General features: G+C 39.4%; 2 protein-coding genes and 2 pseudogenes across 3 annotated transcripts; 1 reads left to right on the top strand and 3 right to left on the bottom strand.

Annotated features, from left to right (window-relative positions):
• The first annotated feature begins 763 nt into the window (after positions 1-763).
• LOC148689959 (uncharacterized) lies at positions 764-3,212 on the top strand (annotated as a pseudogene).
• Positions 3,147-4,777, bottom strand: LOC148689958 (LEC14B homolog). Its single transcript, XM_088687922.1, has 3 exons — positions 4,514-4,777; positions 3,973-4,033; positions 3,147-3,560 (listed from the first exon to the last, which is right to left on the bottom strand). Exons 1-3 carry the CDS (start codon positions 4,630-4,632, stop codon positions 3,369-3,371), a joined length of 372 nt encoding a protein of 123 aa, XP_088544048.1. The 5' UTR covers positions 4,633-4,777; the 3' UTR covers positions 3,147-3,368.
• Positions 4,778-5,133: 356 nt separating this feature from the next.
• LOC137732550 (LEC14B homolog) lies at positions 5,134-8,226 on the bottom strand (annotated as a pseudogene). The gene is made up of 7 exons (XR_015957872.1): positions 8,089-8,226; positions 7,361-7,829; positions 7,165-7,216; positions 6,826-6,903; positions 6,037-6,210; positions 5,782-5,859; positions 5,134-5,437 (listed from the first exon to the last, which is right to left on the bottom strand). The product of XR_015957872.1 is annotated as an LEC14B homolog (transcript).
• A 2,207-nt stretch (positions 8,227-10,433) lies between these two features.
• LOC137730999 (squamosa promoter-binding-like protein 7) lies at positions 10,434-16,180 on the bottom strand. Its single transcript, XM_088687525.1, has 10 exons — positions 15,417-16,180; positions 14,494-14,666; positions 14,166-14,389; positions 13,993-14,067; positions 13,781-13,888; positions 13,547-13,664; positions 13,285-13,420; positions 12,642-12,804; positions 11,555-12,139; positions 10,434-11,099 (listed from the first exon to the last, which is right to left on the bottom strand). Exons 1-10 carry the CDS (start codon positions 15,902-15,904, stop codon positions 10,776-10,778), a joined length of 2,394 nt encoding a protein of 797 aa, XP_088543651.1. The 5' UTR covers positions 15,905-16,180; the 3' UTR covers positions 10,434-10,775.
• Positions 16,181-16,236: the final 56 nt, after the last annotated feature.

Here is a 16,236-nt window from a genome sequence, read left to right as displayed (position 1 = left end):
CCCACGACCGCCATCATGCTTGGACTTGGCCGTTGACTTGTCGGAAACCCACGTCGCTGCAGCAACAGACTCGCCTGCATCCACCTGCTGCCTCACATCGTCGCAACATCCACCTACTAATCTGACCTGTTGCGTCCATATGTTGCCCCCACATCGCCGCAACACCAAATTCGCCTGCATTCACCGTCCGTCGATATCAACAACCCATTACACCTTCTCGAACCCCCTCCCAGATAGAAGCTCTGCACCTACTGCACCAGCACCGACAATCCGCTTCTTCTTCAGCCACATACTTGAATCGTGACCGTTCATGGTGCGTTGAACTTGAACGCTCAGAATTAGAGGACCCCGAAAGTAGGGACCCGGAGATGATCTCCATCCAAAACTAAAATCAAGTACAATTATTTTCGATAGTTAATGTAACTATGGGGCCCACTAAAATCAAGTTTATATATTTTAATTTTGACATATTATATTTAATGTCTAAAGAGGCAAATATCAAAATTATGGGATTATGGCCGGCTTACAAATGTTTGAACCCAGAATTAATCAAAACCATAATTTCGTATCCAGTTCTCTTTCTTTCTTAACTCTCAGCCTTCTCTTCTCTGAGCAGCAGCAGAAGAAAATCCATTCGTAAACCATCAGGTGTGTTTCTTTTTCCTCGTTTTTGGCCACAATTTCTCTCGTTTTTCTTTGTTTTTGCTGACAAGTTCTCTCCTTTTTCTTTGTTTCTTGCTCAAAGCTCTCACCTTTATCAACAATGGCGATGCTATCTCGGGCTTTTCGACTCGTTACAAGTAAGTAGCGTGTTTTCAGAGCCCCTATAGCTTCTGCTGCGGCGGCCAACCGAGACTTTAACAGACATCATCAATGTTGTCATCAATTCCATAGGAGGTGGAGCTCCTCCTCCGCCTTCTCCTTTGTGCCCGACAATGTCAGCGCCTTCTCATTTGGACGATATGCAACACCAACGGGCGGATTTCGACCAAACCTACCAGAAGATGTTGGTGCACAAAACCATGTTGGAGAATTCAGTGAAGATGGCTTCCGAAGTGGCCATATCCGGTAACATGGTGGCTGAAATCAAGGCCCAGGACCAAGATACTGGCAGTTTTCCCTATGTCATCCCGCTCACCGCAGTCATAGAGCACTACGCCAATGCCGGAAGAACCAATGATGCTTTCAAAGTGTTCTTGTACATGTTAGAAACCGGGGTGAACCCTAATGAATACACGTATACTGTAACCATCAAGGCACTTGCTGCTTGCTCCCCAAGCAACCTCAATTTCTCCTTTTTCGTTGAGTTTGCGAAGAAGTACTTCGTGGAGATGTTGGACAAGGGATTACGGCCCACTCCCGGGACCTACTTTGCCTTGGTTGAGAGAATTGATGAGGGCAGAGACAGGGAGGAGTTTGTGGAGCTGGTTAAAGCTAAGGGGTTCATGCCAACCGAAGCTGATTTTCGTCAAAGGAAGGTGCTTGAAGATGCAACCAAGAACACCAGTGACAAGGAAATGCAACAAATGTTCAAAAAGATGCACTCCACTTCGATTAGGAAAGATGCATTGAGGATGTACCATGGTCTGGTAAAGGACGGCCAGGTTGATTAAGCCAATCAGATCTTCAAACAAACCAGGGAGAAGGGCATATTGCCCGACGTGGCCATCCACACTGTCGTGATTGAGGCCTACACCAATGCCGGGAAGGCTGAGGGTGCTCTCAAGGCTTACAAGCACATGTTGGCCAATGGGATCAAACCCAATTTATATTCTTACAGCATTCTCATCCAGGCACTGGCTGCTGAACCGGATTTCATTCAGGATGCCAGGAAATACTTTCTTGTGATGATGGATAACGGAACATGGCCCAATGACGATACTCTCAAAGCCGTGACCAAGGGAGCTGATTCAGAGGACAATGAGTACATGGAGTTTGCTAAGGCTGTGAGCGCTAGGGGGTCACAAATCTGCTACAAGAATACTGGTAAGTACACCAAATGTTTGTTTAGTTTTCTTGCAATATTGATTCATTGCCATGCTCGGTAGTTAGCAATCGATTTTGATACTTCGAGAGAATATAGTTGAAGCACTGAAGTTTTTTTTTTCTCCTTCCATTACATTATCAGGCAAAGAAGAAGAAGACCCGGAAGACATACAAGAAATCTTGCACAGATTAGAATGTGGGATACCCGTTAAGGCTGAAACATACAATATGGTCATCAAGAGACTCGCTTTCCAGAAACCAGACCCCGTTGCCATTAAGTGTGCCAAGAAGTACTTTCTGCAAATGCTTGACAAAGGAATGGAGCCTGATCCCCCTGCCTACACCTTCGTGATGGAGGCCATTGCCTGCCAGATGGACGATAAGGAGAAGGTGGTGGCGGAGGGCAGGGAGTTTGTGAAGCAAATTAAACATGAGGGGTTTGATCTTGAAAATCAAAAGTACTTTGAATACCACAAACACCTTGAAGAGGCATTCGATGCATATAGGATGTCCGACTATGCCACCAAAACAACTGATGAGGAGATGCGAAAAACCTTCTTCAGGAAACATATAATGGATATGGTCGAAGGTATGGTAGATGACGGCTTTAAGGATGAGGTCAAGGAGCTCTTTGAGCCGTTCTTTGACACAGGCGTACTACCCGCCATTGTCACCCACACCGCTGTCATTGAAGCCTATGCCACTGCCGGCAAGATTAAGGGTGCTCTTGAGGCTTATCAACGCATGTCGGCGGTTGGGGTTATGCCGAACTGCTACACTTATAGTGTCTTCATCAAGGCACTTGCTACTGACCCCAACTTCTTTGGGGATGCCAAGAAGTATTTGCTGGAGATGATGGAGAAGGGGATGCATCCCAATGCTGCTACCTACACCACAGTTTTTGAGGGCTTCGCGAGGCAAGGGGACAGGGCGGTAGAGGACGGGAATGAGTTTTTACAGGTAATGAAAACCAAGGGATTTGTGCCGGACGAGGAGGCTGTGGGTGAGGTTCTGAAAGGACGAACTGGAGAAGGGGTTAGCTGCGTCATGAACATTCTGTTTGGCAGAATAACTTGTAGTGAAACCGAAATTCATGCATGTCATAGTACCGAATATCGTTAACCAATTGCGTTAAGTTGTAAAAATGTAAAAAGATTACGTTTTCAGATAACGTTTCCATATGAGTGAAACTTTATACAATGTTTCGATTCTGAATACATAAGATTACATAATTTACATGCGTTAAAAGCTGCCAAGAACCTATAATTTCTCTCTACTTACTGCAAACTTTCTTTAAAAAATGCAGTATAACGTTACAGAATGTATGAAAAACCAGTTTGAATACTTAATCATCTTGTGAAGCGCAAAACAATGAGCCTTCCTCAGTAGAAGACTCTCCTCCGGCGTAATTTTGGCCTCATCAGGGTGGGAACTTGGTCATCACCAGGAAATTCCCATCGGGCAACGGTCCCATCCCAAGAAGAGCTGACCAAAATGGGATATAGAGGATGCCAACTAGAGTCCCTTACAGGTCCTTCATGATGGTCTAGTTTCGCAACTTGAGCACCAATCACCTTTATAGAACAAAACAAACAAATTACTAGAGGTCGAATACCACATTCTCAAGATATAGCATTTTGAAGCGAGCATGATGGCCAGTTTTACTGGCCTTCGTAGTAATAACAAGCCTACAGGCCAAAGTTACGAAACTTTTTAACGAGAGTGTTAATTTCATTAAGGACTGCCAACCACGATTCTTGCTTTCCTACAAGAAACCTCGTACCATCATTTACTTTTCAAAGCATCTTTATTTTTTTCCTAACTAATCGGAAAGACGAACCAATTATGTATCAACGTCCTTTTTACGGTTGGTAGAAATGAATATGAAACAAGATGGCGGAATCATCCCATTACGTTTTCCTTAACAGAATGACATGAGAAAAACATGGTCTTGATGACGAGAAACATAAAAGGTCAGTTACGTACCAGATCATATATATAGACAGAATGATCACTTGAGCCAGTGTAGATGTACTTCTGTCCGGTACTGCAATAAGCAGGATAGAAATTAGAAACATATACAATACACCTAAACAACGGTCAACACAGCCTACTGATTATATGATATTATCAGAAAAACCAGAAGCCTTAAAACCAAAACAATAGCTAACAAGATTGCGGGTTGAATCCATTCCAGCTGTTTTACTCGACCAACTTCCCTAGGGCTAACATAATCTAATATATGGACTTGGCAGAACTCTGGAATCAAACATAATGAAGAACCAAGACCAGAACATAACTGTGAAAGCAGGAATTGAAACAAACATGTACTCCAGCATCTTTGAATTCGCACAATGTTTTAAAGACAAATTCTAAATACAGGATTAGAATACAACAACAACAACAGAGCCTTATCCCACTAAGTGGGGTTGGCTGTATGAATCCTAGAATACCACTGCGGTCAGTTTTGCATCAAGTCTTCCGTTAGCTCCTAAATACAAGATTAGAAGAAAGAAATAAAAATTACCTATATCCTGGAGAAAAGTAACAGCGAATTAAAGTGTGCAGGACTGCATGGCCTCTATATGTAGACAAGGATTGATCATTGGGATGTTTCAAAGTTGTTGCATGAGCTGGGTACTCCATCCACCTGTAATCCCAGTCACGATATGTACGCCTTGGGCTGCTGGTTGGAAAGTTGAAAATCAGTGGCCAAAAAAATATTACGTTGAACCAAGAAAAGGTCTAGACTTTAGGCTCTGAGCCAGTACCTAAATAACAAAAGTCATTCGACAAGAATGTGAACACAGACAAGCTCGAGCAAATGGGTTCAAAATTCAAATTAAGATCCATGAACTGCATGCTTTAATATGGTACAAATAGAATGGTTCAACAAAAATAAGAGATATCCCAGCATGCCCTAATAATAGAAGCTGCTGTACTCGCTTGATGTCACAAAGCTGCTTTAATATGATAAATGGTTACTATAATTGACGTTGAGATTAAACCCAAATAGTCCTCTGTTCCCCGGTATTTTAGACCATATAAACTTGAAGCATGAAACATCAATTTAACCACACTATTCTAAACCCAAATACCACAAAACTATTTTCCACACTAGAAAATAGTATAGAGTCAAAATAATGGGAGGACAATAAGTAAAATTAAGTCAACTTGTCACATGCTGACAGCAGTAAATTTCATATTTCTACAGCAAAACGGAAAGCCAATAAGTTAACATGAGCAGAAAAGGGAAACAAGTAACGCAGACGTACTAAACGGCTCTAGAGGACATCTTTCTTATATCCCAGAGTTTGGTAGTCTGGTCCTTCCCGTTTGATATCAAGTAATGCCCATCTCCCCGACTATCAATAAATGTAACACCTTCAAGATGTCCCATCAGGACCCCAGCTGCTTTTCCTTTCGTCATTAAGCAGCGTCTATCCCACACCTGTGCAAGAAATAGATAGGCCTAAACTTCATGGGGACTTCATAGCTCAATAGTAAAGAACTTATGAGGCACTTAACCCCAACCCACGAGAGAGATATGACAACATAAAAAAGAAAAGCATCCCATTACTAGGATTTGAGGCTGTACTGAATCTTAAGATTTGAGCAACTCTAGCAAAGAACAAATCGTTCATAACGTCACAGTTTTTAATAGTGACATTTCAGCGACTACAATAACAAATCGTTCATAACCAGAGTTTAAAAAATGAAAAAAAGAGTACCAAACAATGAAGCAATCATGGTTTCTCCATCTTACACCATATAAAGACCAGAGATGAACCTTACCTTACGGAGGTTGTCGTCACTGCCAGAATATATGAGATGACCACTCTCATCAGCAAAGCATACAGTGTTTACATCAGACTGCAACAGCGGATAAATAAAATAACCAAATGATGCTTTTAAGTGCCATCCAGAGTCTCCAGAGGAAGGAACCAGTACGGGAGAATCTGTGTCTTCAAAATTATACATAAATGAAAATCTTCTTCAAAACCACCATCAAGAAGTAATTTGAGTATATTCTTTTGTTAGATCCTTTACCTGGTGTGCTGGTATTCGGAGGCTAACTTTATTTTATTGTAGATCATAAACATATATTGAAGCATCACTACTTGCAGCTACAAGCTCTCGCCCATCCGTTGAAAATTTAACTGAGAAATTTCCAAACTCATCCTCATCGTCTTCAATAGAAAAATCTAGACCTTCATGAATTTCCTGAATAAAAGGCAATTTTTTATGTAAAAAAACAGTACGAACTTGAAAGTGACTCTTTGTAGCAATCATAATAGAAAAGCAACCGACTTAGAAGTGAATAATCACTTGATTAGTAAAAATGTAAACTCCAAAAAGTACGAATTCAAGTTATAATGAGCATTATAGGGTGAGCTGTAACATCTTCTGAAGCCATCAATATGCCACAATAGATTATCCAGAAAAAACAATAATTTAGAAACAAAAACATCATCAAATTGGATACTTCCTTTTTCCTTTACCAGAAGATCTCCACCTTGAGATTCGACAGATGGTAGCATATACTACAATTCAGATACCATCACCCTTAACAGATCATCCAAGACAATTATCCCTAGCTAATTTCGGATAAACATCTTCCAGATCTTGTAACATTGATATAGATATCTACTTTAAAAGATGATAACAAGGATTCATACAAGATTATGCTGAAAAACAATATAGGTTAATTAAAAAAGAATCCCCAGGAACATTGTTGATTACCAAAGCTGTAGATGAACCAATTAAACTCGTATCTACGAGCTATTTCATATGATACTCAAAGCTAGTAGCACTAAAAGGACCATTAGTTTCACATACCGTAACGTTTGCAAGTGACTCTGTCTTAGAAGATTCCACATTCACAATATTGACAACAGGTGTCATGCTAGCATAAACCTGTATTTTTATCAAATTAGAAGTGTGACTGATTAAATTAAGAAACTCAGAAAAAGTAAAATCACTACAAAAGATGACAATTATAAATGAAGCTCCATTGGCAGTCAAAACACGCATTAAGATAAATATGGGTTCGGAACTATCCGGACCATGCAGTATTTACATTTATGTGTATAACATCAAGGAAGAATAAGTTCAGATTGTAAAGTCGTAGTTATATAGACAAGCTTCTTCTTATTCAACAAAACATCAGAAACTCACAAGATAGCGTTGGTCCGGTGATAGAGACGTTATATATTCTAATATGGCCTCCCTGTTTTGTTAAAAGAAGAAGAAAATTAGGACTTCAAAACTGCACTTGTGTTCATGCATAATAGGAAATTGAATTTTAAGTACAACAATTCAAAATCACAACAATAAAAATGAATTATAACATTAAGCTAATAAATTACAATACCTGAAATCCAGCAACAAAAAACAAACCATCATTGGAAAATTGAGAAACATAAGCAGGGCTTCTGGACTGGTCCACCCCCCAAGGACCATTTACGGGCAGATACTGGCTCAAAACATGGCAACAATCTGCCGATGAGAACCTCCCCCGCCCTGAATTTCGCGACCGACCAGCATTTTCATCGTTGAAACCGGTAACCTCAACTTCCCAGGCATATCCCCGCTCAAAAGTTGATGGGGTCTTGATTTATGCTTAGTAAGTTGAACAATTTCATGATCAAAATCATTGGATACTTCATCAGGTCCTTTACTTGAACCCGAACCTTCAGCAGAATTTCCGCCATCACAGGCGCTATTATCTTTACCAAACGTCGCTATGTAACTCATTTTTTCTAAATTTTACTCAATACCCACTACTCAATGGACCTTCATATCAAGTTATCAATGGAATTTAGTTCTGATTAGGGTAAAACCTGCACAGTAAAAGTGTATAATTCAGAGCTCAGAACTAAAAAGTCCCCAACTTCAAAGTTTAAACCTGAATCATCTTCCTCACAGTTCACACTTCACACTTCACACAGAGTAAAAACAGAGCTCAGATTAATCCGAAAATTTAACCAAACCCATACAATTTCAAACAAAAGATTCGAACTTTGAGTTCCCATTCAACATTTGCAGGCAAAAGATTACAAATTTAACCGTTGAAGGATAACCAGAGCTACAGTTACTTACCTGCACGAACCGAGCTTCGATCCCTACGAATTGGGACGTGAATTTGGACAGGGCCGGAGAGTCGAGCAATCGCCGCCGTGAATGGAAGTTGGATGGAAGGAGAGATCGTTCACGTGGAACTTGCCGGCTCATTTGCATACGTGTTTGAATGCAGGGCGTCGTCATGCTGAAACAAACGATGATGAGTCTAGAAGGTCCCAGACTCAAAAGAGTGGGACCCTTGCCGGCTGATTTGCTGACCATCGGATTTCTCACCCAACATACAAACAAAATAAAAAAGATATTTTAAGCCCACCTTAAATTTGCAAATTAAATTATAGGGGACGTTTGTTGCGCCGGATTATCTCGGACTGGATTAGTTTCAAGGACTAAGCTAGACTGGCTTAGACTAGACTAAACTGGACTAACTTAGTGAAGCGTTTGGTGCAGTATTGAACTAAGAAGCTGGATAATAACAAATTCTAATATTATATTATTTAATATATAAATTATTAATATTTTATTATGATCTTATCTTTTTCTCCATCTTTTCCTACCATTTCCGTCCCACTCTTTTCCTCTTCTCTCATCGTCCCACCCTTTCCCCTTTTTTTTTCCTCTTAGACCTCTCAATTCATGTCTCTTTCTCATTCCTGGTCAAACTCCTTATTGATTCCAGTCTTTATTTCTCTGTCCTCCCTCCCTCTCTAGCTATGCGTTGTTCGAACGGAACCTCACAGCTTCAATTTTCCCAACGAGTTGCAGGTTTCCCGATGTGTTTTCCGGCCAACCCTCGTTAAATTGGATGAAGTTAGCACTGCCAAAAAATTCATCACCATCCCTGGACCGAGATCTTAGCTTTGAATGCTCGAATCTGTCATGGATTTGAAAAAGCCCATACAGGCCGAGACTTCTAGGCCATTTTCCGGCCACATTCAACCACATTTTAGCCTCGATTCAGGTAAAATGGTAATCTTGTCACTCCCAGCTTCAATTTGATATATTTTATATGAAAGTTGGTTGTGAAATGGATCTGAAAGAGAGTCGGAAAATTAATGATTGATCTAGGTGACCGGAGATGACGAGGAATATGTCGGGAGTGGTCGTTGAGCATGACGAGGACGAGAAAGAGAGGATAGTCTTAGCTAGTCCCATGGTTATTGGGGGGTCTCGCTAAGACCTCTTAGTGAAGGGTTTTGTCCATGCTAGTCCCCTTTAATCTCATTAATGTTAGTTCCAGCATGGAACAAACACAGTATTGGACTAATAGCTAGTCCAGTCCAGTTCAGTCCAACTTAGTGAGGGCAAACAAACGCTCCCATATAGTGAATAATATTTAATTAAAAATTAAATCATCAACGAGCATATTATTGGTTTCTACAATTTGTATTATATTTTTAATAGAAGTAGGACCCATTATGAGCCTCATCTTTATTTAAAAAAAATGTAAATAAATGATAAAAATAACACTTCTAAAACTTCTTATAATTTGTGATCCGAAGATTCAAAGTTGAGCCAAAATATATAAACAATATTATAACCGCCAAATCTCACTCGCATCTTCAAGAAGTTTTCATTTCTTATTTGATTGTTGTTAATTATTTATCAAGATTACTGTACTTAATTAATTATGAAAAAATAGTTTCCTTGCTTACTTGTTAGAGATGTCTGATTCCTCCAATTTCAAATTTCGATCATATAAAAACCGATTAACTACTGATCAGTTATTGTTTGAGGGTGAAATTAATTTTCGATGTGGGGTTCCATTTGAACCAAAGTGGATTGAAATTGATCGATCAGTCCATCGTCAAGCATCGTCATCAATCAAACAATCTAAACACAATCACACTCACCTCCACTCCTAATATAATACATGAAATGATTATATTAACTATACTTTAAATATGAACATGTGATGGTGCTCCAAGAATCCAGATTCTTTCCGGACCCAAGAAATCTTAGTTTAAGGATCAAATGATCCGGACCTTTGAAATTTAACTCAATGGTTACAATTATTCTGACTTTTAGAGGATCCCCTATTTAAAACCGTTTGATCAAATTTCAACAGTTCGGATTATTTGATCCTTAAGCTCAAATTTTTTGGGTCCAGTGTTCCAATACCATACAATAGTTTTTCCAATCATTTGTGTTCTTACGAGTAATTCGAAGTTTAGCTACAATACTATTGTAGCTAGTCTTTCAAGAAATTTAGTTACAATATTTATATGTATTTAATTTAATTATCATCTCAACGGTCAGATAATGATTGTATTACATACATATATTGACATGAGTTATACTTGACCGTCAAATAATAATTATATTAAATAAATAAAATAATAATAATAAAAAATTTGAAAACTAAATTTTAAAAAGCAGGAGACCCTTTATTTCAGATCATTACAATTTTACAATTTGGAAGCAATCCCATTGGAAAACCATGGCTTCTTATTAACTAAGCACAACAGGCAACCTGTCCATAGACATTACAACAAAAATTTAGAAAAAAAAATCTTCCTACCTTAAACGCCGTGGGCAAACATCGCCCAGAGGCACACCCGGAAGAACTACACGGTGACAAGATAAAGCGTTTTAGCCGCTTGTCTTAACCTAGTGTTAGAAAGTTGTGTACAACGGAGACATATGAACAGAAGATTAAGGGGTTGCGAAATACATTGGAGGGAGAAGGAAAAAAAGAGCCTTAACATCTAAACTTTGTCGAATAAACATCTGCGTATTGATACTGCAAACTCGCCAACCTTGTGAGGATGGATGAGGACTGCACATAACCCTGCACAGATAGCTGTAACAGAAATTACAAAAAGTGCAGGGCGAAATCTCAAGAACATCCCACTAGAGCGAAACCTTAAGATCTCCCTGGAAGTGCAACACTTCGCCACACTAGGCAATTCCTTGATGAAGTTAGCTTTACCAACTGCTTTTTTACTCAACAGCGGAACAGTTTCACTTCTCTCGTTAGAAGTTGAACCCACAGTTACACCCAGCCTACCATCTACAGTTATCTCCGTATCCTGCTTTACGTAACAATTTATGGAACAAAACACGTATCAGTTTACAAAATAAATAAGCTAACTACGACAAGAGAAAAATATCAAGCACAGAAATTTTATACATATAGTCATTGATAGTGCTCAACAAAACAACCATACTCCCAATGAAGACCTCTTACAGGCTAGAAGTTCGAAAACATTTTACAGATAAATTTAATGGTGAACTACTCAAAATAGCTATTATAAGATCATAGACGGCCAAAGTAAAGCTGTAATCTCAAAATTAAAAGGGAGGAAAAAACCCAGGATTGTAAGCCCAACCATAACCTAGCCAAACTGTATAATCAATATTTCCTTGACTAGTGCAAGGGGCTTGTAGCACCAGATCAGAACAAGTGCTAATTGATAATGAGTCAAGTGTAAAGTGAAAAGCTGACTTATCAGAGGATACAAAATATGAAAACTGAAGCACTCACCTGATAGTGGAATGGAGCAACCGATTTTCCATCATTCTGAAAGCAGGTTTGACTTTGAGAAACAAGATCCTCTTTTTTCACCAACCTTCCAGACTCTCTGACTGAAACCCCAGAGCTTTCGAATTTTTTACAAAGAAGATCACGGGCATATTTCATGTAATTCTGTAATAGCCTCATATCTGCGTCAATGCTGTCATTATTTGCACTGTTTAACTCCTTGTTAGCCATTAGACTCTTCAGATTTTGTAAAACTTTATCCAATATGGTTGTTGACTTGATAGATATCAAAAAGTTCAATAGATAGTTGAATCTTTGAATCTGTGAAGCAGTCATGATCTGTTGGAAGTTTTCCAACAAGGGTTTTTTTAGTAACCATGCTATATCTAAAATAACGTCAGAAAATGCTGTGTGCCTCATTGAAGATGCTTCACAAGAGTTTGAAAGGGAAACCCTCGAAGAAAAGTGTAATCCTTGCAAAGAGAGAGATTCATCAAATCTCTTCTGAAGAGTTATCATTTCTGCACAAACCTCTTTGTCCCCAATGAGTACCGGTATAAAGTTGGACAAGCCAGATTCATTCTCAATCTGCAACACAGATTCCTTCCATCAATATTAAATCATGTAACAAAAGAAAATCCTGGTAAGTCCAAAACAAGTATCATGCTTTAAGATGCTATTGTAAAGTATGTTTATATCTACATGAGTGTTAAAGTTCTAATTTTATCTACATGAATCTGGTACAGTACAGATACAGCAGATTCTGGTCCAGAGTTAAATCTTGTCGCTAATGTTTTCAGCAAACCTACGCAATTGTGCCAGATACCATACGAGACAGTTTGAAGAGCGAGCACTCTCATCAATGCACAACCAGCGAAATAAACTAACCACTAAAAATCCCTGGTCATAACACTCTTATGATCACTGGAGTCTGGAAATATGAATAGACAAGATACACAACGAGGCTAAATATGTACCAGAAATATTTACATATGACCAACAACCATATAGATAGACAGAATGTCCCTACTGATAGTTGAACGTGGTGTAAAAGGAAATGTAAGAAGAGAAAATAAATCAGAATGTTTACCTCAATAAATGCAGGACCAAAACAATCTGATTCAGTCGGAGGGACCTGTATCTGGAAGAATTGATGGTCTAAATTACTAGTAGTGTCCCCATCAATCTGACTATGGGAAGATGGAGGAGAATAATCATGTTCCAGATACTTCCCAGAGAAGGATACTAGAAACCTGTAACCATAATGATCTTTATTAGGAAGCTTACGTGACAGCAGTTTTGCTCTCTGCATGCATGAAACAGCTAACAGAATATTACATACCAAAATGCAAAGCTTCAAACAAATGAGAATTATTTTGTTTGGTATTAAGCTTCAAAAGTAGAAGACTAATCAGTCGATGCCATCAGACAACTAGAAATATTTTCCATATTTGATACACATCTAAAGATCACTATGAGTGTTGAAGTTTAGAAGCAACAGAGAAGACTAGCAATTACATTACTTACTATCAAATAGTGACAAGTCTATATAGAGTGTCCATCAAGTAGATTCCCCTCTCTCCATCAAGTTTATTAACTATTCAAACAAATTACAGTTTATAGGGAACAGTGTGTGCATAACAAGCTACACGACACAGCCAAAAGGAGTGAATCAAAAGTAAAGCACAATAAACTACTAAAAACATGTGGAAAACCCTGATTGAAAGCCCTACCGAAATTTGGGCTGTAATAAATTACTTCCACAGGCAACAAACTCCATGGGCTTGCCAGCCTCAAAAAATGTAGGATGAACGTAATGAAGCCTTGGGGCCCGCACCTCCACTTTCGTTTTTATTACAGAAGTCCCATCTGTGCATATCAAAATAAAAAGACGTAAGTTAGTAGTTCAAACTACTAGTAAGGACCAAATACTTTCCCACCCTAAAACACAATAATCTACTAGAAACATAACACCGATATGAAGCATCAGATTACCTTTTACAAAACGGAAAATCATGTCGTTTAGATAAATCAGAATATTGCCTCTCCCGGATAGCATTTTCTCAGGTACAATAAGAAATTCATGTAGATATGATACAGGATCTTCAAGCAACTGGAAAAAAAATAAAAGATCAAAACCAAAGTGGTAGAACAAAAAAATATAGGGTGAAGGTAAGAGAAAAGCTGTGACAAACTCAATCTTACAAATAAGATTGGCAACACCATTACCTTCATCCACATAAACTTAGGCATTGCAATAAAAATAGTCAAGATGGTACATCCGGGGCGGATATATCCCTCCAACTCAACCGGCATACGGGCCAACCATTCGAATATCTGAAAACACATAAGCCCACTTGTTTATTGCTCCCTGATATTTTCCATTAAAAAACAGTTCTCCCTATGTATACTAAACTGTAATGACAATCTTTTAATAGTACTTGGTGCCGAAGTCTTCTAGGAAATTCTGCTGGATTCCAATCATAGAGCTTGAATGATATACGACCTGTCGGACACTACAAGAATGTATCCAATCAGTACGCCTCAAATAGAGCTCCTCGTATTACAATCAATGTTAGCCATGCAAAAGCAATGACATTCAGCAATGACCTACCATAGAAGAGTAGCTTTTGTTGTCACAATTTGACGGAGAAAGAGAGTTGTTAGAATCATGTTTTCTTGCATCCATTTGGGTTTCACCAGAAGCCATAAATGATACACCGCTGTCACTATGGATATTCTGGGATTCAGGCACTGAACAGAGGATAGGAGTTTGCCCACCTTGAGACTCCAGCAATTCTTCCTTCTCATTTAACTGACTGCTTAACTGTAAACAATCTGTACATTGTACATACAATTAGACATAGGTTCTTTTTCCAAAGCAGTGTTGCAGCTTTAGTACTCTTTTACAAGCTGTTTGCATCAAAACAAACATCAAATACCTTCTGTTGCTCCACCATCAAAATTGGTCTCTTCCGTTTGATTTTCCTTTTGTGATTCCTTTCCACTCACTCCTTTAGAATCACTAGGTTTCCTTCGCCGTCTATTATTATGACGCTCTAATTTTCTTCGACAGCTCCGCTTACCTTCATCAAAGTCTGATAAGACATGGAACCTGCCAAAGAATGGGCACACATGCAGAAACGAAATTACAAAAACAATATTAACATAAAACTAGCACATTACAACAATTTTAAAATAATACATGCAGTTCCTCAATAAAACAGAATAGTGACAGTTCTACAATATTAGAAGGCATATCTTTTTTTTTTATAAAGTGATGCTTGTCTTGTTCCTAAGAAAATTTCTCTGATTCCCTTCACCTAAGAACAAGAAGTCAACCATGGAAACAGATCCAAAGACAAATTCAAATGATATCTCAGATAAGAAAAATCATGTGCTTTTACACAACTGAATTGGCATATTAGTACTAATATATCTCAATCTAAGCCTTTAGTAACTAAATTCCTCTACTGTGTTCGCTCGGGAACACAAAGAGACTTCATGCCATTCTAACAGTGGCAGGGCTGAAACTGTTGCCATTGCTTTTAAACAGTCACTACTCCGCATTTTTCGGAGCTAACAAGTCCAAAGAAACCCCTCTTCCCCAAGGTAAAGCCTTCAAATTGATAATCAATTCGAAGCCAAAACGACTTTTGCAAGCTGTCCTCGTCATTAGCACTTAGAGATTAAGTAAGATTACAATCACAGCTCCCAAATTGAGAAGCTCGAAAACCAATTTATCCGAAAACATCACTCAGTAAAACACTTCCAAACTACTAAAAACGAAACTGCCATAACTGAAACAATACAATCAAGAACACTAATTTCGGAAATTAACCAAAAAAAAAAAACTTCAGCTTACTTGCCACATTGCTGACAATAGCGCTTGGTCTCACAGTCGATATCGACAGTGCTAGCATTTGCACAGGCCAGGCACACTCTGTGCCTCCGATGATACCCCTTCAGCTCCTTGATATCGACGCCGCAAGATGGGACCTGACACCGGGCCGTCCCGTTCGGGGCCCGACCCGTCTTGACCCGCTTCTTCCCGTGCCCGGCTTCCTCCTCCTCCAGCTCCATCATCTTCGCGTCGATCTCGGGGCACGCACAGGGGATATGACCCGCCAAGAAGTTGGGGCAAGCCAGCCTCGGGTCCCGCTTCCTTATCCGACTCAAATTGGAATTCGGATCGTCCAGCAGGTCCTCCGGGGCCGGGCCGACCTCGTGGTCCGGTTTCTCGGCGGAGCCCCACGAGATCGACAAGTCGTCGTCGACGGTGAAGTCGAAGAGATCTCCCCATTCCCAGACGGTGGAGGTGTCGTCGAAGGGCGGCGGCGGTTGAATTTCCATCGGTGAAACCCTACGCGGTTCGTCTAAACGCTGCCGTTGCAGTTGCGGTTGCGTTGGAAAGAAAGGGGGCGGGCTTTGCAGCGCTTTTGTGGTCAAAATTACCGAAAATTGGCAGAGGCAGCTCACCTAACGTCTCCTACCTTCCTACCTTAGACGTCAAGATTCCCCATCCACCGGCGCAGAAAAAGGGTAAGACCACAGTAATTCATTTTTACTGCTTTGTTTTCTTAGAGAGTGAATAATTATCAAATTTTATTTTCAATCATTCTTAAATATAAACTTGATACCGCAACTTTGTGTGTTTTTATTACAACTGATGTCAACGTCATCAT

The sequence above is a fragment of the Pyrus communis genome, chromosome 16, assembly GCF_041283825.1.
Source record: "Pyrus communis isolate YQ-2024b chromosome 16, ASM4128382v1, whole genome shotgun sequence".
NCBI lineage: Eukaryota > Viridiplantae > Streptophyta > Magnoliopsida > Rosales > Rosaceae > Pyrus > Pyrus communis.
Note: the sequence above shows the minus strand (reverse complement) of the source record. Positions and strands in the feature narration are given on the sequence as shown.